Source organism: Thamnophis sirtalis, unplaced genomic scaffold (genome assembly GCF_051295495.1).
Source record: "Thamnophis sirtalis isolate CommonGarterSnake01/CBP01778 unplaced genomic scaffold, rThaSir2_p1.2 scaffold_11, whole genome shotgun sequence".
Classification (NCBI taxonomy): Eukaryota; Metazoa; Chordata; class Lepidosauria; order Squamata; family Natricidae; genus Thamnophis; species Thamnophis sirtalis.
In genome coordinates this window covers 10,868,378-10,892,411 of record NW_028261391.1, presented here as the reverse complement: position 1 = coordinate 10,892,411, position 24,034 = coordinate 10,868,378, and the positions used below count along the sequence as shown (strand labels likewise).

Below are 24,034 nucleotides of genomic sequence, written 5' to 3'. Positions count from 1 at the left end.
CGGCCCTGAGCGTTCGCTGCAAAAGCACGACTGCCGAGCTTCGCGGCCTGCGGCTTTGCCCGAACCAGAGATGGCGGCCATGAGTCTCCTCCTGCAAACGGCGGCCCGGGCCGGGCTCCGGCAGCCGCTGACCTTGTCCGCGGTGCTCGGGCGGAATGCCCTGCTACGCCCGAGTGCCAGTCGCTCCGGAATGATCGGTAGGGACGAGCTGGGATGGGGCAGGAGATGCCCGGAGACTTCCAGGCCAATTGACCTTGGAAGCGGACAGAGTTGGGAAGGATGTCGAGATGCCCCTGAAGGTGGAAGGGAAATGTCCTCCCTCCTGCAGGAGCTTCACCTGTTGAGTTTGTGCCTGGGGTGCAATGGGATTGAAAACGGGGGAGCGGTATTAACCACAATCTGAGAAATGAAAGTGAGAGCTTGAGCCAAATGTTGGGTTTTTTTTCTAGTCCAACATTGATTTATTTAAATAGATTCCCATCCGCCTTTCCTTCAGGAGCGCCTACTTTTCCCCTCACAACAGCCTTGTGAGGTAGGTTGGGCTGAGCTCCTGAGTCCTCGTTAAAAAAAAGGCTGTGGCAAAATGCATTTTCTTTCCAAGGTGTGTTTAACAGAATTATGAATAGAATAAGAATAGAATAAGAATAGAATAAGAATAGAATAAGAATAGAATAAGAATAGAATAAGAATAGAATAAGAATAGAATAGAATAGAAGTCAAGTCAAGTCTTTATTGGCCAAGTGTGATTGGACACAAAAGGAATTTGTTTTTGGTGTATATACTCTCAGTGTACATAAGGAGAATAAAATATATTCATCAAGAATAAAAAGATAAAAAACTTAGTGATAGTCAAGGTTATTAATAAGCTATCAAATTGTATTAGGAAACAAAAACAATACAAATTGAAAGATACAAGCAACATAGTTATAGTCATTAGTAGGGAGAGGTAGATACTAGCAAGGAAGAGAAGAATAATAGTAATGCAGATGTAGTAAATAGTTTTGACAGTGTTGAGGGACTTATTTGTTTAGCAGAGTGATGGCGTTTGGGAAAAAAACTGTCCTTATTTCTAGTTGTTCTGGTGTGCAGTTCCCTATAGCATTGTTTTGAGGGTAGAAGTTGAAACAATTGATGTCCAGGATGCGAGGGATCTGTAGATATTTTCACAGCCCTCTTTGACTCGTGCAACATACATGTCTTCAATGGAAGGTGGATTGGTACCAATCGTTTTTTCTGCCGTTCTGATTATCCTCTGAAGTCTGTGTCTGTCCTGTTGGGTTACAGAACCAAACCAGACAGTTATAAAGGTGCAGATGACAGACTCAATAATTCCTCTGTAGAATTGAATAATGATCAACTTGTTATAAGGAGCTGATGTTCCTGGCGCTGTTCCTTTTTTAAATGCATATTCTGAGTAAAGAAAACTGACATTCAAAGTGGCCAAAGAAAGACAGATCTAAATGCCAGCAAAAAATACAGGTAGTCCTCGATTTACAATAGTTAATTTAGTGACTGTTTAAAGTTACAATGCCACTGAGAAAAGTGACATGACAGTTTTTCACACTTACGACTTGCAGTATCCACGTAGTCATGTGATTAAAAAATTGGATGCTTAGCTCATATTTACTCATATTTATGACAGTTGCAGTGTCCCAAGGTCATGTGAGGTCCCAAAGTCACTTTTTGGGACCTTCTGACAAGCAAGGTCAATGGGGAAGCGCGATTCACGTAACAAGCATGCTGCTAACTTAACAACTGTAGTGCTTCACTTAACAAGCGTGGCACAAATGGTCGTAAAATGGGGCAGAATTCACTTAACAAATGTCTTCACTCATCAACAAAATTTTGGGGTTCAGTTTGGTCATAAGTTGAGAACTATCTGCATAGTGTAAGCCAGTGTTTTTCAACCTTTTTGTGCAAAGGCACACTTTTTTCATGAAAAAAATCACGAGGCACACCACCATTAGAAAATGTTAAAAAAAATTAACTCTGTGCCTATATTGACTATATATAAAGTAATTTTCCCACGGCACACCTTACACTATGTCACGGCACACTAGTGTGCCGCGGCACAGTGGTTGAAAAACACTGGTGTAAGCTTTATAACCTTGCTATTACCTAATGGTTTTCTGTTGGCATCCCAGATCTATTAACCCTAATATGATCATTCAAACCAAGGATCTTTATTTGTGAAACACATTATTGTGTGGTCAAGCTAATCTTACAAGAATTTCTCAGTTGTGTGGAACAGAATTGGGTAGGTTCCCCCTTTATTTTTCCTATTGCAAGATAGCTGTGTGTGAACAGCATCCGGAAAAAGAAGGCAACAATTGCAGAGTTTTTTGCATTCTGAAAAGATATCTGTTGATATCTGAAAAGGTAACTGTTGACTTGTACTAAGATGCCAATTTAATTTTTCAGTTTCACTGCGCTATTCCAGCGATGGAAAAAAGATGTTTTTCATCAGGGCAACACGGTTTTATGATCACCGGTTTGTGAGATTAATGGTAAGTTTAGAAACTGGGCCTGGAAAAAGTTTGAGCGGAAGGGGGGGGGAACCAATTTTAGACTGCGTGAAAAGAAATATAGTTTTCAAATCACAGGAATGATTAGTTTCACTTTATTCCACTTTTCTCCAATACTATCTAATACCGGGCATCACTCTTTAAGAAGGATTTGAAAAACTGGCTGAGATGCTGAGTGGATTGATAGGGGAGTAAAAATTAAATGTTGTAGAAAAGGGTGATGGAGTTGGTAATGTTTTTCTAGGAAGGCTGAGGTGACAGTAACAATGGAACAGACTTGAAATGGACCTTGGAGGTCTTCTAGTCCAACCCCTGTGCTCAAGCAGGAGACCCTATACCATTTCAAGCAAATGACTGTCCGGTCTCAAAAACCTCCAGTGATGGAGCACACACAACTTCTTCAGGCAAGCTGTTCCATAGATTAATTGTTCTTATTGTTAGGCAATTTGTCCTAGATCTGAATCGCTTTGTTATTTCTTGTCCTGCCCTCAGGAGCTTTGGAGAAAAGGTTGACTCCCTCTTCTCTGTGGCAGCTCCTCAAATATTGGAAAACAGCTGTTATGTCACCCCCAGTCCTTCTCTGTGTTAGAAACACCCAGTTCCTTCAACCACATTCATCATACATTTTCAGTCATCTTTGTGGCTGTTCTCTGCCCTTTCTGGACTAGAGTCTCAGCATCTTTAGAAAGAATGTTATGCTATAGCCCATGATGGCGAACTTATGGCACGCATGCTCGAAGTGGGACACGTAGCCATGTCACCTGGCACATGCAGCATCGCCCTTCCCATTTCCGACTTTCCGCCATGCATACGCGCATAATGATCAGCTGGTTTCTGTGCGTGTGGCAGCGCTGGAAACCCGAAGAACTGGTTTTCCGTTTTCCGGCAGGAGCATGCACGCCGGCCAGCTGATCGTCACCGTGACCCGACAAATGCGTGCACGACAAAAGCGTGCCAACAAAACCGCGGTGGGAAAACAGCAAGGTCGAAATCGCGCCCACAACAGCGCGCCAACAGCGTGCCAACAAAAGCGCGATTAGGGTTAAGGTAAGGGTTAGGGTTGGAGTTAGGGTTAGGGTTGGGGTTAGGGTTTTTACCTTGTTTTCGTGTTGTTTGTTGATGGCGTGCTGTTCGCGGCGCGGTTTTGTCATGCGTGCATTTGTCGGTGAACCGATCGTCACACATGCATGTATGCCGGTAATCGGAAGACTAGCTGACTGGTGCACCTGTGAGCGCCGGAAACTGCAATTTCCTTTTCTGGTGCACACTTGCCCCCTTGGCAGCTCTTCTTCCAGGTTGCGTCCAGATGAGCATGCATGTGTGAAGCGTGCAGAAGAGCACATGCTTCCTTTTCAGCACTCAGTGCCAAAAAGGTTCGCCATCTTTGTTATAGGCTGTTATGTTAGCCTTCTTTAAATACCTGAAATGATGTCATGGAAATGTAAATTCTCTCCCCCCACCCCTGTTTTACACTACAGAATCCCCGAAATCATGCAAACCTAAAGCAGATTCCAACTTTATATTAAGAAAGCCTCTTACATAGAGTAGTTTAATAGTGGATATAATTACTCTGAGAAGTGATAAAACTCTCTTTACTGGAGATATTAAAGAGCAGACTTTTATCAGGGATACTTTAATTTAGATTCATTTCTTGCTGTGGGGCCATAAATAAAAATGAATTTGGATTCCGGTACTGGACCATACTTTCTAAATTGCTCCTAAACTTTATTACATTTAATTTTTCAATGATGCTGAAAATACTGGGAATTTTCTGCATATATGTCAGGATGGAAGAAAAGTACACTAATAATAATTCAGCTTGTAGGTACATAAATAAAGATTGAAAAATTTGTACTGACTTTGCTGTCTCCCCCGCCCTCCCCCCCCTTTTTTTTTTTTACAGAATTGGTACTTTATGTTAACTGGAATCCCAGTGCTTCTTGTTGTAGCCTATGCTAATATCTTTATAGGTAAGTACATCTGCACTTTAGAATCTTCTGTTCAAGTTTGTACTGCTGAATATTGCAGATAATTGTATCCTTATTGAATGACTGCTGTTTCAGTGATATTGAATTGATTCTGTTTTCCTTGTACAAGAGAAGAACCATCAGCTAAATGTTTATGGAGATACTCAATTATCCACATCATGGTTGTTACAAAGGTACTTTTCCCAAAAGGCTACCGGACTTTCTTGGTTTTTTTTTTTCCTTTGAAAACATTTCATCTCTCATCCTCTCAAGCTTCTTCAGTTCTAACTGACTGGTGGAGAATGTAAGGATTTATAGTGAAATATTTCCAAAGGAATGGGGGGACGACAACAAGAAAGTCCGGGTGCCTTTTGGAAAAAGCACCTTTGGGAAGCACCATCCTTCTTCTCCATTATGTGCCCTCCAGATATTTGGACTTCAAATCAATTCCTTTGGAATTTTAGAAATTTCAGTCTAATTAATTCCCAGCTTGATGATGGCTGGGCTACAGAATTTTTAAAAAAGCCTCAAAAGAAGTTTCTTGATGGTTTTCTGCTTTTTCTTGGCTTATGAAATTGATAATGGACTAAATCACGTTGCATCTTCATGGCTCTCTTTATTACAAGGAGATTTGGCTTAAGATCTAAAGCTTCTAGCTTTCTGGATGTATGTTCAAAGTGCTCTTTTTATTCATTTGCTTCTTTTTTATGCAGTAGCCTAAAGTTGCTTTCTTAAATTATGTCCTATTGTGATGTATCCTAATTGTGAAATTCCCATTTCATTTGGATAATGTCGTCATTCTTCTGTTTCCAGCCCCAAATTCAGACATACTGGTCATCCACAAATGTATTAAATTGGTACTGCTTTTTGGTATTTCCCTGTACCATAGCTTTGTGGTTTTACGCTTGTTAAATGGTTTTATATTGTGTTGCAATCAATCTTTTATTTATTTATTAGAAATGCTTTAAATTGTTCTCCCCTTTGGAATCATTTAAAAAATGGATTAAAATGATAACACAAAGATGATGATTGGCATATGTAAAATGTGAATCAAAACATCAAAAAAGTATTGCATAATCCCTGCTGCGTAAAAGTACAATACATGTTATACTTTTTGTTTTATATTTAAATAGCTGTGGAAGCTATTTATTCACCACTAGCTGATAACCTGGTGCTACTTGGATATTTATTTATCCAATCCTCCTTCCATTAACGCCACTGCAATTTCTAATGTTGGATTTTCCCCCTTACTAAAGGGAGCCCCCTTGTGGAGTACTGTAAAGCTGTTACCATGGCAACTCCACAGCGCTGTACAGGAGAAGCCATTTTTCGGCAGTACGGTAGAAGCCATTATAAGGCACAACAGGCTGTATCTTAACAGAATCCCCCCCCTCCTCCAAGGGGTGTTAGGGGGTGTTCTCCCCCAACGGTATTTGTTTTCGGTGAGTAAGTAATCTGTGTACCAAGTTTGGTTAAAAATGCTTGAGGTGTTCCAGAGTTATACTGGAACACACACACATAGCCCTTTTTATAGATATAGATTGAATTTGGTGAATAAATATGTATTCAATAGGATTGCAAATGTAGAGATTATCCTCCTGTTAGGCCGACAATAAATTATGACTGGCAATATTTGTTGACTTTCTGTTCTTCCATCACTATGTTTTTATATGTCTGCTGCACTGAAGCACAATGTCCTTGTCTCTGCCTAGGTCAAGCTGAATTGGCTGAGATCCCAGAAGGTTATATTCCAGAACATTGGGAGTATCATAAAGTAAGTACAAAACGTGAAGGAAAAATCCTGTGAATTTTGTAAGTCAGACTTAGGAGAATAAAGCTTTTGAAAGTTAGATTAGGCAAATGGGAATGTATTTGTAATTGGCTTCACGTTTTTATTCTCCAATTTCTTGTATGGATTATGAAGAAATGTGATAATTATAGTGTGAAGAATCGCATTCACAACTGAAAGAGTTTCTAGAGAATCTGTTTTCATTTAAATCCAGAACCTAGCAACACCTCTGCATGGTGACACAGGACATATGAGAAATATCAGAGGAAAATTTGGAAGCTGACATTGGGGTGATTCTGAAAAGCAGCATAGTTAATGGAAGGCAGATTGCAGACTTTGGTTTTTCAAAGTTCTGGGACCTTGGTCCAGCCACTTGATGCCTGTAGTTTTCTTCTGCAAGCAAAATACAATAGAGTTGATCACAATTATTTTGTAATGCCTGCTTTGGTTTTCCTTCCAGCATCCTATAAGTCGGTGGATTTCACGCTACTTCTACAATCCTCCTGAAAAGGAATATGAAAAGGAAATGGCTAGGTTACATATTGAAATGGAGAAAAAGAAGTTAAGGTAGGAGAAACTAGAAGCGTACCTGTAGTTTTTTGTTTCTTAAGAGAAATGCTGAACAATTGTTTCAGGTGTGAGGTAGGAGCTGAGCACTGTTTTGTTTATGTAGTTATCACTTGTTTAATGCATTTTCATCCCACCTTCCCTCTAGAAGTTCAAGACAATACATAGGGAGAGGATTGAATGTTAAATGATAAAGGGAACAAAATATGTCATCATGTATGATATCGTATTTTGCTTTTTCTATCATCCAGATATTCCTTCCTTCCTTCCTTCCTTCCTTCCTTCCTTCCTTCCTTCCTTCCTTCCTTCCTTCCTTCCTTCCTTCCTTCCTTCCTTCCTTCCTAAAGAATATGGATATCATCATCCTAGTAAGGCCACAGGTGAACAATGAATGCCCCCCCCCCCCCTAAAATAAAAGAGGAGTGAAAGGGGAGTGGAGTTTGCAGGAGACAATTAGTTTGCTTAATTGGTTCGTGACTCTCTGAGACTCCTTGCCAAGTTTTACAGATATCGGCCTGTCAGCTCTCCAAGGTCTGTGACTGTAAATTCTCTCTTGAAAGACTTCGCTAGATGTGAATGTGCAGAATTCACAGTAAATTAATAAAAGGGATTTTTGTTGGGAAAAGGAGTTTGCTTCATGCTTTTGGGAAGCCTAGGTCAGAACAACTCCCTTACCCCAAGAGAGAATATTTTATCTAACCTTCACTTCCTTAGATGCATGTCTGACATTGTCTTTCAGAAAAAAATAATAATATGCTTTCTGAAAAGATAGGCTGAATAACCAACTCATTAAAGCACCACATCTTTATTCAGACTGGAGAGGAAGCTGTAAGAAAGCCAGCAAGACGATAGAGTTTATCCCTTCCTGATAGATATGGAGCAGGAGGAAATCTTAAGCCTACAATTTAGTCTTAGCTTTTTCAACAATGGCCATGCTTCTTGTGAATTCTGGGAGTGGAAGTCTATTTCAGTGTTTCTCAACCTTGGCAACTTGAAGATGTCTGGACTTCAACTCCCAGAATTCCCCAGCCAGCATTTGCTGGCTGGGGAATTCTGGGAGTTGAAGTCCGGACATCTTCAAGTTGCCAAGGTTGAGAAACACTGGTCTATTTGATTGGTGGTCAACCAGGTTGGGGCAAGATGCTTAGTAAAAGGAGGGTATCCAGTAGCATATAGTTTTCCATCTCTGCTTGTCAAATTAAACACAGTCCATTTTCTGTGCTATTGAAATATAACCAGGGCTAATATTAGAAAATATTGCTTCACGGTTTCTTTTTTTTCTTTTTCCTCTCCTTTCCTTCAACAGGAAATTGGAATCAGATGCAAGTCATCTAATGTACGAAAGGGGGGATGGACCGTGGCATCAAGAGGACGCTCCAGGCACATCTCTGATTGATTATGCACCTAAAGCAAACCCTGATTTCTGAGACTTTCAGCTGGGATCTCCAGCAGGTATCCCCACAGAGCAGTTAAAATATGTAATGTATACCTAACTTGGATCACATTGCGTGCTGCCCAAGGTAGACACACAGAATTGGGCGGCCTTACATGTGTAATTAAATAAATAAATGTTCTTGTAATAACTGAAATACTTTTTTCCCCCCATTTGAGGTATCTTTTTTTTCGTGACCCATCAAAACCGCGGTCCACAAAAGCGCGCTCAACGAAAGCGCGTACGTGACGTCATCACAGCGCAACGGAAAAAATTAAAAATTGAAATAAAAATAAAATTAAAGCAAGCCGATTCACATAAAGGTAAGGGTTAGGTTAAGGGTTAGGGTTAGGTTTAGAGTGTTAGGGTTACGTTTAGCGTTAGGTTAAGGGTTAGCGTTAGGTTTAGCGTTAGGTTAAGGGTTAGGTTTAGGGTTAGGTTAAGGGTTAGGTTTAGGGTTAGGTTTAGGTTAAGGGTTAGGTTTAGGTTAAGGGTTAGGTTTAGGGTTAGGTTAAGGGTTAGGTTTAGGTTTAGGGTTAGGTTTGGGGGAGTTAGGGTAAGGTTTTCGCTTTAATTTTACATTTATCGATCACAGCGCGATGTTTTCGTCGCGCTGTGATGATGTCACGTACGCGCTTTCGTCGAGCGCGCTTTTGTCTACCGCAGTTTTGTGGTGGAACCCTTTTTTTTATGTGCGTGCTCCAGAATAAACCCCATTCTGATTAATATAGTTCCCTACAAACTTATGATTTGGTTGACATTCTACCTTTCATTCCAGAGCACAAGGAGGCCTAGCTAGTGAGGTAGGTTGGGCCAAGAGAATAACTGGCCCAGATCAACCAGCTGAATGATTTGAAGCCGGTCCCTTTCACTCAGCCCAACCCACCTCGCAGGATTGTTGTTGTGGGAAAAACAGGAGGAGGAGGAAGGGGTGTTGGATATGTTTGCCTTGAGTTATTTGTAAAGATAATAAAGGCCAGATAAAAAAAACACGTGAACAAACCAGTATCTTCCATCGCCAGGGTGAGACTTGAATCTGATTTTCTCCATATCTAGACCAAACCTTCATCCTTACACCATGTAGAATCCTTTGGGACATAGCACCAAAAATGTGCAATGGGTATGAGAAGTAGGTTTTATTATGAGAGTTACCAATTTCTTGCCTTGTTACTGTCACTGTGAAACCTCTAATATACTTATTAAATTGTACATGAATCATTTTTTATGACAGTCCGTCAAGTTGTTTTGAATTCCTAGTGACTACGTATCTATGGAGATTCTCACTCATCCAGGTCATGGTTGTCCCAAAGGTGCTGCTTTTTTTTTTTTATAGCAATAGCAATAGCAATTAGACTTATATACCGCTTCATAGGGCTTTCAGCCCTCTCTAAGCGGTTTACAGAGTCAGCATATTGCCCCCAACAACAATCTGGGTCCTCATTTTTCCCACCTCGGAAGGATGGAAGGCTGAGTCAACCCTGAGCCGGTGAGATTTGAACAGCTGAACTGCAGAACTGCAGTCAGATGAAGTAGCCTGCAGTGCTGCATTTAACCACTGCGCCACCTAGGCACAGTGGTTAAAGTGGAAGTTTATGAGGCAACTTCCTCGTTTTTCTTTGAAGACGTTTCACTTCTCATCCAAGAAGTTTCTTCAGCTCCATTAGGGCATCCCCCAAGAAGCTGAAGAAGCTTCTTGGATGAGAAGCGAAATGTCCTCAAAGAAAAACTAGAAAGTACAATTGCTTTTTGGAAAAAAAAAGCACCTTTGGGACTGTGGCTACATAGATTTTTTTTGCACGACAGTCATTTGACTTGACACCCCCCCCTCCCAAAAATCCATTTTCATTCTCCCCTAAGATGCCATTTTCCAGAATTCAGTCTCATTTCTGTGTTTGCAGAATATGAGCATTTCCTTTTGAGATGAATACATGTGCAGATCCATCCATATTAATTGGTATCCACCTTTGGAGAAATACTAGATCAGTGATTGACAGGTTGGGTGATTTGTGCCGTCACATGACTCCAACCATAATATTATGTTGGCAACTTGTGAGAACCGGACTACTATGTTAATTCAATATATTGGATGGCATCAAGTTTTTTTAAAAAAATCATTTTTATACGTTTTTCAACATTGTGCATTGTATATAGTGCAGCAATGTTGGTTAATCTGAGATTAGCGTTCAGTGTGTTGAATGAACACATCAAGAGCCGAGGTGGCGCAGTGGTTAAATGCAGCACTGCAGGCTACTGCTAGATCAGCAGTTCAGCGGTTCAAATCTCACCGGCTCAGGGTTGACTTAGCCTTCCATCCAGCCTTCCATCCTTCCGAGGTGGGTAAAATGAGGACCCGGATTGTTGGGGGCAATATGCTGACTCTCTGTAAACCGCTTAGAGAGGGCTGAAAGCCCTATGAAGCGGTATATAAGTCTACTGCTATTGCTATTAGGGGTGGGTTCCTGTCAGTTCTGACCTCTTCTATAGAAGAGGTTCCACAAATCTACAGTGCCGTTTAGAACCGGTTCCAGCTCCCTCCACTCGCCCGTCCGCACATCATCAAGATGAAGAGTGAGAGGAGGAATTCTGGGAGTTGAAGTCCACAAGACTTAAAGCTGTCAAGTTTGAACATCCCTGGGGTTTTTTTTTCTAAAGGGTTAGTGGTGCAAGGGTCTTGTAACTTGACAGCTTTAAGGCTTGCACACTTCAATGCCAGAGTTCCTGAGCAAACATTTTGGTTGCTAAGCAAGAGCATTGTTAAGTGAGTTTCACCACATTTTACAAGTTGGCCATGCCCACCCGGTCACATGGCCGGCAAGCCACTCCCATCCGGTCACATGGCCGACAAGCCACTCCCACAAAGCAGGCCACACCCACAGAAGAGGTTCTAAAAAAATTTGAAACCCACCACTGGAACACATCCAGTATCTGGAGGAAACCTAGACAATTGGATTCAGGGAACCTTAGGTTTAACATCATGAAAAGTCTTCATCATGGTTTGTATTTGCTTTCTGCTATGGATTGTCCTAGAAATGATTAGGATTGACAAGGGCATGGTTTTTGTAAGTTTTCATGTTATTTATTTAGTTAGTTAGTTTATATTTTTTTAAAAATCCCTTTATTATTTTTATAAATAACTCAAGACGGCAAAATACCTAATATTCTTTCCTCCTTTTTTCCCTACATGTGAGCTGAGTTAATCAAATGTATTATTTTTCTAGCAGAAATAAAAGCAAATATTTACCACCTGTTTCTTGTTTAGGACAGTGTATAAAAAGTTCGTAGTTAATTTTATGGGTTGTTGATAGAGAATCCTAGAAAATTGGAACGAAGGAAACTGTTTCAGGATAGTGTGTCATATGAACACATGTTACGGATTCTAGTTCTCTAACTACACCCACACTATAGGCAGCTTAGTTACTCTTCTCTGCACTCTTTCTAGAGTCTCCACATCTTTTCTACATGGTGGCGACCAAAACTGAATGCAGTATTCCAAGTGTTGCCTTACCAAAGCATTATAAAGTGGTATCAGGTTTTTCCCCCTCAGTAAATCTGACTAAAAGATAATTTACACACAAACACAGGTAGTCCTTGACTATATTACTGGTTGCCAGCAACTATTCAAATTTTTACAACTGACTTCAAAAAAGTTATTTACAATCCAGCCTCAAAGTTGTGACTGCACATCCTCTGGGTAATGTGACTGGCCAGGAGGGCCTTTGTACAACTATAGTTGTAACTACATGGTTTTGTGGATCTGAGTCACCTCTCCGGCGGGAGCTGCAGTGGTCATGCGTCCGAATGTAAATCATATGAACATGGGGATTCTGCAATGGTCGTAAGTGTGAAAAATGGTCATAAGTCACTTTTTTCAGTGCTGTAACTTTGGACGGTCACTAAACAAACTCTTGTAAGTCGATGACTTGACTTGGCTCGGCTACTGCATGACTCCTGGCAAGTGGCAGGTAACTTCCTCCTCCGCCCTGGTTAGCCTTTTGTGTGAATGCGATCACACTCAACATTTCACACAATCCATTTGTTGTCCTCCCTCTTTTGAAGGACCAGCCCTGGAATTTCCTTTTCCCCCCAAATACCCCCACCTGCAAACTCTCCTCTTCAGATTTTTGGGGTGGGGAAGAGGGGAGAGGGGGGAAGGAGAGAGGGAGGGAGAGAAAGGGAAGGAGAGAAAGAGGGAAGGAGGAGGGAGGGAGATAGAAAAGGAGGAAAAGACAGGGAGGGAGAGAAAAAGGGAGGAACAGAGGGAAGGAGGGAGGAGAGAGGGAGGGAGAGAAAGGGAAGGAGGAGAGAGGGAGGGAGAGGGAGGAAAAGATAGAGGGAGAGAAAAAGAGGGAAGGAGAGAGGGAGGGAGAGGGAGGAAAAGACATGGAGGAGGGAGGGAGGGAGAGAGAGGGAAGAAGGGGAGGAAAAGAGAAGAAGAGGGAGGGAGGAGAGCAAGAGGGGGGTAGACAAATGGAGGGATAAAGAGGGAGGGAGAGAGGAGGGAAAGAGAAGGAGAGCTGGAGGGAGGAGAGGGGGATAAAGAGAGGGAGAGAGGGAAGGAGGAAGAGGAGGGAAAGAGAGAGAAGGAGAACCGGAGGGAGGGAGGAGTGGGAGAGAAAGGGAGGGATAGAGAGGGTGGGAAAGGAGGGAAAGGGAGAGAGAAGGAGAGCTGGAGGGAGGGAGGAGTGGGAGAGAAAGGGAGGGATAAAGAGAGGGAAGGAGGGAAAGGGAGAGAGAATGAGAACCGGAGTGAGGGAGGACAGGGAGAGAAACGGAGGGATAAAGAGAGGGAGAGGAGGGAAAGGGAGAGAGAAGGAGAGCTGGAGGGAGGAGAGGGAGAGAAGAGGGATAAAGAGAGGGAGAGAGGGAAGGAGGGAGAGGAGGGAAAGGGAGAGAAGGAGAACCGGAGGGAGGGAGGAGAGGGAGAGAAATGGAGGGATAAAAAGAGGGAAGGAGGGAGAGGGAAGGAAAGAGGGGAGCGAGAGAGAAGGAGGGAGAGAGAGAAAGTAAGAGAGAGAGCCAGAGAGCCCCTGAGCAGGTGCAGAGTTTTGTTCCTCTGGGAGGGCGGCGACCGGACCACCAAGCCCCCCCCTCCGCGAGGTGCGTTCCCCGGGCCCGGCCCCACGCCGGCAGGGCTTCCCCGGGGCCGGCGGGCGGGGGCCTCTTTCGGAGAAGCAGCTGCGCCGCCGCTGCTCTGCCTTCCATTGGATTAAAAATAGCGTCTCTCCGCCCCTCCGGGCGGGCGGGCCGGCCTCGGCTGCGCGCTTCTGCCCCTGTCCGCGTCTCTCTGCCCGGGCTCGGCCGACCGTCTCTTCGCGCCCCTGGCCAGCCAGCGCAGCTCTCGGGGAAGATGGAGCGGGCCGCCTTGTTCGCGCAGGGGCGGGAGGCGCCGATGGCTGCGGGGGACGTGGGCGAGCTCTTGGTCCCCTACATGCCCACCATCCGGGTGCCCAAGACCGGCGATCGCGTCTACAAGACCGAGTGTGCCTTTTCCTACGACTCGCCCGTAAGTAACGGCGCCCGCCCGCCAGCCCGGATTCTTTCCCCGCTCTCTGCGGGCTTGGGGACCCCGGCTCTGCGCGCTCCTCGCTTCTCCCGGGACCCTCCATCCCACGCGTCCCTTCTCCCCCCACAACCACTGCCTGCCCGGCCTGGTTTCCCGTGGGGTCCCCCTCCCCCCTCCCCACCTGTCCTTTCCCTCTCGGACTACATCTCCCCTCGTCCCCAGCGGAGTTCCATGATCCCTGGGTCGATTGGTCTGAATGGGAAAGGCTGGGCGGACCTGTAGTTATTCCCCCCTCCCCAACTTCTACCTCACCCCAATTTTCCGGGACTCCCCTAGAAGTGAACTTGTCTGGAGAAGGTGATCTAGGCTTCTTCTATCTACTTCGTTTTGATGCCCAGCTTGAGGGCAGCGCCTAGCCGACGTGGGAAAAGGCAAAAGGGAGTTGGATTTGGTCATGGGGAGGGCTTGGGTGGGAGACCACCAGGAAATGTCCAGGTTGAAAAAGGCCAGATTGGGAAGGTTTAAAAAAAAAAGCGTGAAAGAAAGGGTGAACAATCAATCAACCCATGGAACAGAAGTTGCCTTGGGAAGTTGTGAGAGCTTCATCACTGGAGGCTTTCAAGAAGAGTTTGGATGGCCATTCGTGAAGAATGGTCTAGGGCAGGGGTCAGCAATCCGCCCGGTCTGGAGCCGCATGTGGCTCTTTCATCCCTCTGCTGCGGCTCCCTCTGGTTCAAAATATGTGTCACAACCACCAATGTGCGACACCTGCCAGCACGTGTTTTATTGAGGTTTTGTGGCTCCCTGTCTTTTCTTTTCTGTGGGAAACAATCCAAATCCAAATGGCTCTTTGAGTGTTTAAGGTTGCTGACTCCTGGTGTAGGGTCTTCTGCTTGGGCGGGGTGAGGTGTATGTGAGGTTGGACTAGATGACCTACAAGGTCCCTTCCAACTCTGTTAATCTCATCTAAAAGTAATGGCAAACCAATTCCGTTCCAAATGGATATATCTTTGGAGTTGCAAGTCCACTTGGATCTGACGTAAATATTTTGCCAGGAGACTCTTAAAAGTTGGACTTTGGAGCTGGTTACAAGCCTCTGAATAGATTCCTTCCTCCATATGCATCTCATCCCATTTTATTGGCAATATAGCCAATTCTGGCTGTTTAAGCCATCAGCTGCCCTGCCTGTTTCTCCTTATTGGTAAGGAACATCTGCCAGGATTTGTTGGATCTTGGCTTGCCAGCCAGATGTGAAAAAAAATCACTTTCCCCTCCTTAGCTTGTGTGTTCCTCACAATGCCATGTATTGAACCAGATATGTTAGAATTATTTGTTAAAATAGCTGCCTTTACTCAGTACCTTAATTTTAGTATTGATCTTGATGCGTTTTTTTTAAAAACGAATTAGAACCTTGCTAACCAACTAATTTGGTTAGCTAATGATTCAGCCCCGGGGTGCAAACCCAGGGTTAACAAAGTAGCAAAGTTAAGTGAGCTGTATGAAACACCCAGTCGGTTTTTCAGCCTCTTAAGTTACCATCCCATCAGCCCTTCTACTTCTTTTCTGGCTAACAATGATGATTTCGTCTCTGCTTTCTTGATATCTTTCCAAGCTGCTTGTGGCCTCTTTTAATTTATCAACATCAGCTGGTAGTTTTTGATTATGTTGTAATAGACTTGCCTGGGTGTTGCCTTCTTACTTACAGCAGGTAGTTCTTATTTTAACAATGGGTCACTTAATGACGATTCAAAGTTATGACAGAGTCCCCCAGAGCTACATACGGCCCATTTTCAAAGTTACGATGGTCGCATGGATCTTCCCTTCCACCTTAGGTGCTTAGCAAGAATTTCATCTTTAAAGCTGTTTGCATCATCCTGTGGTCATGTGACCATGATTTATGATGGGGTTGGAGGTTTTTTTTGGGGGGGGGATTTCTTGTGTTTACTTTTAGTTGCTGGCAAAAGTGCCCGGTGTGGAAAATGGATTCGCTTAACAATGCTAGTGTTTATTTAGCAGCCACTGCAACAAATGTAAAAAAAGAAAAAAAAATCAGATCTGGTCATGTGGTGCCTCAATTTATGACCACAATATCTTACAACTATAATTCTAGGCTCAAACAGTCGTAAACTGAGGAATATATGCACTTTCATGGGTGAAATTCAGTGGGTTGCTATCCAATATTTTGCAAGGATGGGGGCGGGGATGACTGGTTGAGTTACAGATGCATTTTTGCCTGCAAGTCCCTACAATCCGGAGTGTGAATTTGAACTCATCAGGGTTGCAAACATATTTCCTATGATCTTGGTTCCAGATTGACTGTCTGTTACTGCCCTGCTTTTGAGATCTGTGAACCTACCTTATCGTTTTATCTAGAGGGAAATTTGTTTTGATTTTCCCTAAACCTGAACAAAACATCGAATTTAATTATAAATGGAGTTTCTATATTTATTAGTTTTGAGTACTGAGAATCAATTGTGAGTGAGGCAAGAACAAAGAAAAAAAAAGTGTTTGATTACCAATTCCTTATTTCCACTCCAGGGCAGAAATAAAGTGGTATTTAATTTTATTTTATTTTTGTAGCTATTTGTGACTTCTAACTGCTTCTCTTCAAAGTGGAAAAGTAAGCTTTTCTTTGCAGTATTAATTTAACCAGATTCTCTTGAGTAACATTGTTTTCTGAGCTTATGCAGTATTAAATGTGTTTGGCTGGCTCAGTGTTTCCCAACCTTGCCAACTTTAAGTTGTGTGAACGTCAACTCCTAGAATTTTAAACTCCTAAAACATGTGAAGAACGGTTGCAGGAACTGGGTATGTTTAATTTAATGAAAAGAAGGACTAGGGGAGACATGATAGCAGTGTTCCGATATCTCAGGGGCTGCCACAAAGAAGAGGGAGTCAAACTATTCTCCAAAGCATCTGAGGGTAGGACAAGAAGCAATGGGTGGAAACTAATCAAGGAGAGAAGCAACTTAGAACTAAGGAGACATTTCCTGATAAGAGCATTTAATCAGTGGAACAACTTGCCTTTGTGAATGCCCCAACACTGGAAGTTTTAAAGATGTTGGATAAGCATTTGTCTGAATTGGTATAGGGTTTCCTGCCTAAGCAGGGGGTTGGACGAGAAGACCTCCAAGATCCCTTCCAACCCTGATTCTATTCTATTCTATTCTATTCTATTCTGATTCCTAGCCAGTCTTGAGTTGAAGTTTATACATCTTAAAGTTGAACCAGCAAATAGTTCCACCTGTAGGCTGTTCATCGTGATAATTAAACTTGCAGCTACTTGCTAGCTAGGAGGAGGAAAAACAGAGTAATTAAACTTGCAGCCCCTTATATTAAGGAGCTAGTGAACGTAACAGGGGAGGTATATTTTATTTTAGGAGAAGGTGATGCGCGAAAGAGTGACTCTTCTAGGTTTAGCAGATTGAGGTCACAAGTAGCCAGAGATCTTGGAAAGAAAGGCACACATATTCTCCTTCTGATGTTAGCTTGAGCCCTTTTAACTTTTCCAGCTGTCACCCAGCACTGCGAAGTCGATACAGCCCCTTTCCTTTTTTTTATTTTTCACATTGTCTGTCCCAAGTATGATATTCTCATTTGAGTAACGGTCAGCTTCAGCTGAATAGAAGGGTGGGGGCTTGGCTGTCTGGTTTCTCCCTCATTATTTGGGAGTAATGAATTCAGATTTTTGTTTTCTTTTTCATTCTCTGGGGCTGACCTTCTGGCTGGCCGCCTGTGACTCAGCAGAGAGCATTCTTTGTAGCGTTGTAGTTTTATGTCGAATGGAGTGATTTGCAAGCCTAATTCCAATTCATAAACATACAGATGTGTGCGTAAAACCATCTGTCCTCGCTACCATGTTTAATGGTGTGCGGTTGCTTGGCTGAGTGCATACATGCACACGTTCGTACATAAATTGTAGTATAGTTTCCTGTTTGAACAGTTGCTGAGTTGGTTACCAATAGGGTTTTGAGTCCAAAAATCTTGGTTTTAATCTAGAAAGTCCTGTATGTCTTCATCCTAGGGCAGGGGTCAGCAAACTTAAATACTCAAAGAGCCACAAAGGTCCTAACTGGAAGCCCCCTGTTCAATTCTGGAGCCGACCAGAAGTCTGGTTTCCCCACCATAGAGTCTCCTCCTAGTGCGGCGTCCTTTTTTCTCTACCTGTCCGAACAGAAAGCCCTATCAATTGTGGAGCTGACCAGAAAACCCGCCCCTTGCCATAGAGTCTCCTTTTGGCGCACCCTGCTTCCCCCTCCCCCAAACTGGAAGCTCCTCTCAAAATTGTGGTGTCGACTGGCAACAGGGAGCCACAGCAGAGGGATGAAAGAGCCACATGCGGCTCCAGAGCCACCGTTTGCTGACTCCTGTCCTAGGGCAACTTATTATTTATTTATATATTAAATTTAATAGTTGCCCACAGGGGTGAAATCAACTTACCTTTGCTACCGGTTCGGTAGCAATGTGAGCGCTCGCTCGCACCCACCACCTCCATGCATGCGCAGGACCTTCAGCGCATGCACAGAGTGTCAAAATGGCATGTGATGATGTCCAGGCAGATGGGCGGAGCCTGCTACCCAGCACGCAAAGGTAAGCAAACAGCGAGGGGAGGGGAATCCGCTGTGCCATGCAATTTAGATTAGCTAGAAAGCAGGAAATCCTACTTTCTAGCTAATATAAATCGAACATCACAGCTAATCGTCGGAAATACCGATTCGCCTGAACCGGTAGCATATTTTTGTACTACCAGCTCGGGTGAACCGGTAGCGTTTTTATTACCTGTTCTGATGAATCAGTTCGAACCGGTAGCATTTCACCACTGGTTGCCCATCTTACTACAGGGTAACTCTGGGTAGGTTTATGATATTAAAAAGATAAAACTATATGATTAAAATACTACAAAATACAGCAGCTAAAAGACAGGGAGGGAGGAAGGAATAGGATCAGCGGGGCGGGGCGGGGGAAGGAAGAGATCTGATATTAATTTATCAACCCCCAACATGAGACAGTTTCTTAGGCACCCTGTTAAGGGTACTATCCAGTGGTGGGTTCCGGATCCCATCGCAACTGGTACACTGTGCATGGGGCTGGGCATCCTAGTTAAGCAGGCGTGCTGCGCACACCTGTGCACATCACCGCCCTGCGACACCCAGCTGCTCGGCTGTGGTCGTGCAGCCATAGAATGTAGGCAGGTGATACAGTGGCTGCTGCTCCCAGCTACTACCGGTACGCCCATACCGGGCCGTACAGTCCAGAACCCATCACTGGTCCTATCCCTGAGAGAAATGTGAGGAACATGAACTTTTAGATACCGTCTTCTGTTGTGTTGATCCAGATGCTTGGCCATCCCTTATCCCCAGAGATTCAATTGATGGAATTTTGGAAGGGCTGTCAGGATGGTTTCATTTGAACAGACTTTGGAGAAATGATTGGATTAAGTCCAGTTTTTATCCCAGGCAAGGAGTGAGACTTGGGATGAAATGTGTGTCCCAAGGCTGGGATGTGAATTCCACCCTTATGATACGCTGCTGCCAGTTCAAACTGGTTCGGGCGAATCGGTAATTCCGACCAGCTGCTAGGCCCGCTCACCCACCCAGTGCTAACACATCAGTGGTGGGTTTCAAAAATTGTTCGAACCTACTCTGTGGGAGTGGGCTCCTTTGTGGGAGTGGCTTGCCACCCATGTGACCAGATGGGAGTGGCTTGCCGCCCATGTGACCGGATATGAAGATGCCGAAGACACTTGTCAGAACCACCTTAAATTACCTCACCCACAGCACTGGCATGCATAAGAATATGATGTAAACTTGTTTTTTAAAAGGCATCTTTGGTTTGCGTTAAAACAACTTCAACACACGCAATGTTCTGATTGCACCACAAACGCAGTAGTCATCCTTACCTTTCACAGAGGCACTGAGTTTTATAAATATGAGCATGATAGTGTAGAATAATCATATCCAAGGACCAGTGGTGGGTTTCAAAAAAGTTTGGAACCTCTTCTGTAGGTGTGGCCTGCTTTCCGGGTCCACTGGTGGAACCTCTTCTAACCGGTTGGGTAGATTTGACGAACCGGTTCTACCGAATAGGTGCAAACTGGTAGGAACCCACCTCTGTAACACGTCCTATACAATCACTTTTTTTGATGCCGCACGCATGTGAGGAAGGTGCGCTCGCTCACATTTTCGGTTCTGGGTGAACCGGTTGTTACAGTATGTGATGCCCACCTCTGCATACGTGCCTGTTTGGTGATGCAAGTAGAAAAGGGAGGGGATTGTAGTGCGACTGACATTTTGCTGTTTTGTGATGTTATATATAACTAGATTTTGTTTTAATAGGCCGCCTGTAATTTTTATGTTTTCTTATTGCTGCATTAATGGACCTGAGGTTGTTGTAATGTGACTGAATTTCTGCTGATTGCAGTTTAATTGAAGATTAATTATTTGGCATCGTAAGCTGCCCAGTATCATTTGGTTGAGTTTGGAGATTATAGAAAATCGAATGAATGACTGGATAGATAGATAGGTAGATAGGTAGGTAGGTAGGTAGGTGGGTGGGTTGGGTAGGTAGGTAGGTAGGAAGGTAGGAAGGAAGGAAGGAAGGAAGGAAGGAGAGTGGATGGATGGATGGATGGATGGATGGATGGATGGATGGATAGATAGATAGATAGATAGATAGATAGATAGATAGATAGATAGATAGATAGATAGATAGATAGATAGATAAGATGATGTTGGAAGAATCTTGAGAAAAGCCGAGGTGGCGCAGTGGTTAAATGCAGCACTGCAGGCTACTTCAGCTGACTGCAGTTCTGCAGTTCGGCTGTTCAAATCTCACCGGCTCAGGGTTGACTCAGCCTTCCATCCTTCCGAGGTGGGTAAAATGAGGACCCGGATTGTTGGGGGCAATATGCTGACTCTGTAAACCGCTTAGAGAGGGCTGAAAGCCCTATGAAGCGGTATATAAGTCTATTGCTAAAATAGAAATAGAATATTACATAGAAATGTATGTAATAAATAGACAAAAAACTACTCTTGTAGTTGCTTGAGCTCAAAATAACATGGTTACCCCAAAGTCCCCACTGATTTTACCTCTCCATCCAGCTCTCTTCTCTTAAGTAGGAGAAAGTTTATGGCAGCCCATCCTCTTATTAAAAGACTTTTTCTTCAGAAAGGTTTGTAGATTCCTGCAAGGTCACCTATATTCAAATTTGGAATGATTTTTTGTGGAACCGCTTCTCAAGTTCCATCCTTTTAGTAGCTCTCTCAAAGCATAAGGCAGCAGAGGGACGGCTCATTAAATCAATGGGAATTATTGATACATGTGTGGTTATGTTGGAGAAAATAGAGGCACACAAGAGTTTGCTTCCTGACTTTGGAGGGGTGGTGGTGGTGAAATGAGGATAAATGGATCTCAGAAAGATGCATTGCTGGATGGATCTGACTTCTGAAGCATCAGTAGAGCCTTTATTGTCATTGTACAAAATAAATACAAAGGAATTGGTTGCAAATCAACTTGGCTAATTTTTAAACTTTTCTCCATTTAGCTATTGTAACTGTAGCCATTCCAGCCAGGGCAAATAATTAATAGACACCGTCTTTATTTTCCCAATAATTTTGTTGAACATATTATGCAAGTAAAAGTTATACATTTATAGAACAAACAAATGCATAAAAAGTATATATATACACACACACTCACTTTATATAGAGGTGTAGAAAGAGAAAGGAAAAGAGAGAAGGATAAAACCTTTATCTCCACCAAGAAGCTTTATTATTTATTACTCATTTATTAGATTTTCATCCTGCCTTTAATGTTTTTATAAATAATTCCAGACAGTGAACACACCTAATACATCTGCCTCCTATTTGTCTTTCAGCAACAACAACCCTGTGAGGTAGATAGGGTTGAGGGAGAATGACTGGCCCTAAATCATCCAGCTGGCTTTCATGCCCAAGGTAGGACTAGAACTCACAGTCACCTAGTGGTTGGCTGAAAATCATTCAGCCGGTTTTTATACCCTAGACAGGACTACAACTCACAGTCACCTAGTGGTTGGCTGAATATCATTCAGCCGGTTTTTATATCCAAGGCAGGACTAGAACTCACAGTCACCTAGTGTTGGCTGAATACCATTCAGATGGTTTTTATATCCAAGGCAGGACTAGAACTCACAATCACCTAGTGTTGGCTGAATATCATTCAGCCGTTTTTTATATCCAAGGCAGGACTAGAACTCACAATCACCTAGTGTTGGCTCAAAATCATCCAGCTGGTTTTTATACCCAAGGCAGGACTAGAACTCACAGTCACCTAGTGTTGGCTCAAAATCATCCAGCTGGTTTTTATACCCAAGGCAGGACTAGAACTCACGGTCACCTAGTGGGTGGCTCAAAGTCATCCAGCCGGTTTTTATGCCTAGGGCAGAACTAGAATTCACAGTCACCTAGTGGTTGGCTCAAAATCATCCAGCTGGTTTTTATGCCTGGCAGCACTAGAACTCACAACCTCTTTATGATTGGCCCAAAGTCATCCAGCTGGCTTTCATATCAAAGGCGGGATTAGAAGTCATAGTCGCCTGGTTTCTAGCCTGGTGCCTTTACGTACCATTTGACCAAACTGGCTATAATCTCAAGAGTCTAATCTAGAATAATCAACATGAAGAAGCTCAGCACTATCTGTTAAAATATAACATTTCTTCATTCCTTTAAAGTATAAGCAAACATCTCTTCCTCCCAAGACACTTGGAGAAAGCAGAGGAAGAAATTCAACACACAGACACCACAAAACTACGAAATTTCATCCTGGCCTGGCTGTCGATGTAGATGATGATGTGGAAATGGGGGCAGACAGGGGACGCAGAGAAATGGAAGACGTTAAGGAAGAACTTGCAAAAAGCAACTTCTGTGAATATAAAGGTCTTGTCCTCCGTTAGGGACGTACAGAATACTCCCTTCTGGGAACAGAACGTGGTGGTGAACCATGGAACATTCCACATTTCTCTTCAGTTGCCCCATATGAGCCGAGTGGTTAAATGCAGCACTGCAGGCTACTTCAGCTGACTGCTAGTTCTGCAGTTCGGCTGTTCAAATCTCACCGGCTCAGGGTTGACTCAGCCTTCCATCCTTCCGAGGTGGGTGAAATGAGGACCCAGACTGTGGGGGCGATATGCTGACTCTGTAAACCGCTTAGAGACGGCTGAAAGCCCTATGAAGCGGTATATAAGTCTAACTGCTATTGCTATTGCTATATGGGGCCTACTTGATTTGGTCCAGGAGCCGAATTCTTTTCTGCTCATTTTATTTTCTGCGTTCCCTCTGTTCTTTTTCATTTTCTTCGGCACTCAAATTTTTAATTGTTTCTCTTCTTTTGGTCACGTTTTTGGTTTAGGCCAAGGGTGTCAAACTCTTATTTCATTGAGGGCCGCATCAGGGTGGCGTTTGACCTCGGGGCTGGGGTGGGCGTGGCCATCTTAATGTCACTCGTGTTGAGGGTACCTGTGGTGGCCCCAGCGCTCTGCCAGCGAAAACAGCCTCCCAAGCTCCGTTTTCGGCTACAACGGTCTCCTGCAATCCTCTGCCAGTGAAAATGGAGCTCAGGAGGGCTGCCCGTGGCCTTCCCAAACTCCATTTTCACTGGCAGAGGCACTGCGGGCCGGCCCTTCGCTGTTTCCAGGGCAGCCCCGCGGGCCGAATCTAAGCACCCCGCAGGCTGGATCCAGCCCCCGGGCCTTGATTTTGACACCCCTGGTTTCGGCAGATCCTTTGGAAGTTTGGCATCCACTGTTGACACCAGTTGTGATTAAACCAAGTTGATTTGGTGGGAAATGGAGTACAACCAGTCCTGGACATATGAAAGCAAATAGAGCTCGCAGATCATGGTTATAAGTCGCGACAGTTGTAATTCTGGTCACCTACACGACTATCACAGTTTTACGACTCCCCCCAGTGGTCGTTATTAAGCAAACACGATGTTTGTTAAGCAAAGCCATGATTTGCTATGGTTTGCAAAGAAAACAAAAAATAAATGTCAGTTTTCAGCAAAATGTGATCATATGACTGTGGGACACTGCAAACAGCTGGTTGTTGAGTGCCTGAAATATCACATGATTGTCGGGGAGGGGAGACAACCAGAGGTGGTATTCTACCAGTTTGGACCGGTTCGCCCGAACTGGTAGCAGAAATTGTGAGTGGCCCCACCCATCCACTCCGGCCTCCCATTTAGGCCCTTTTTTCACCAAAAGTGCCTGCATGT

General features: G+C 43.7%; 2 protein-coding genes across 4 annotated transcripts in view; both read left to right on the top strand.

Annotated features, from left to right (window-relative positions):
- Positions 1 to 29: 29 nt before the first annotated feature.
- On the top strand, positions 30 to 8,439 carry NDUFB5 (NADH:ubiquinone oxidoreductase subunit B5). Its single transcript, XM_087725204.1, has 6 exons — positions 30 to 197; positions 2,422 to 2,507; positions 4,429 to 4,495; positions 6,205 to 6,266; positions 6,742 to 6,848; positions 8,155 to 8,439. Exons 1-6 carry the CDS (start codon positions 71 to 73, stop codon positions 8,273 to 8,275), a joined length of 570 nt encoding a protein of 189 aa, XP_087581330.1. The 5' UTR covers positions 30 to 70; the 3' UTR covers positions 8,276 to 8,439.
- A 5,116-nt stretch (positions 8,440 to 13,555) lies between these two features.
- USP13 (ubiquitin specific peptidase 13) overlaps positions 13,556 to 24,034 on the top strand; it is a 103,571-nt gene continuing 93,092 nt past the window's right edge. For 2 of the 3 annotated variants that reach the window (XM_087725203.1, XM_087725202.1), the window contains exon 1: positions 13,557 to 13,783. In XM_087725203.1, the coding sequence (XP_087581329.1) occupies positions 13,628 to 13,783 (156 nt within the window). In that variant the 5' untranslated portion in view covers positions 13,557 to 13,627. Of the gene's footprint in view, positions 13,784 to 24,034 lie in introns of all 3 variants that reach the window. The other variant, XM_087725201.1, reaches the window with a different exon arrangement.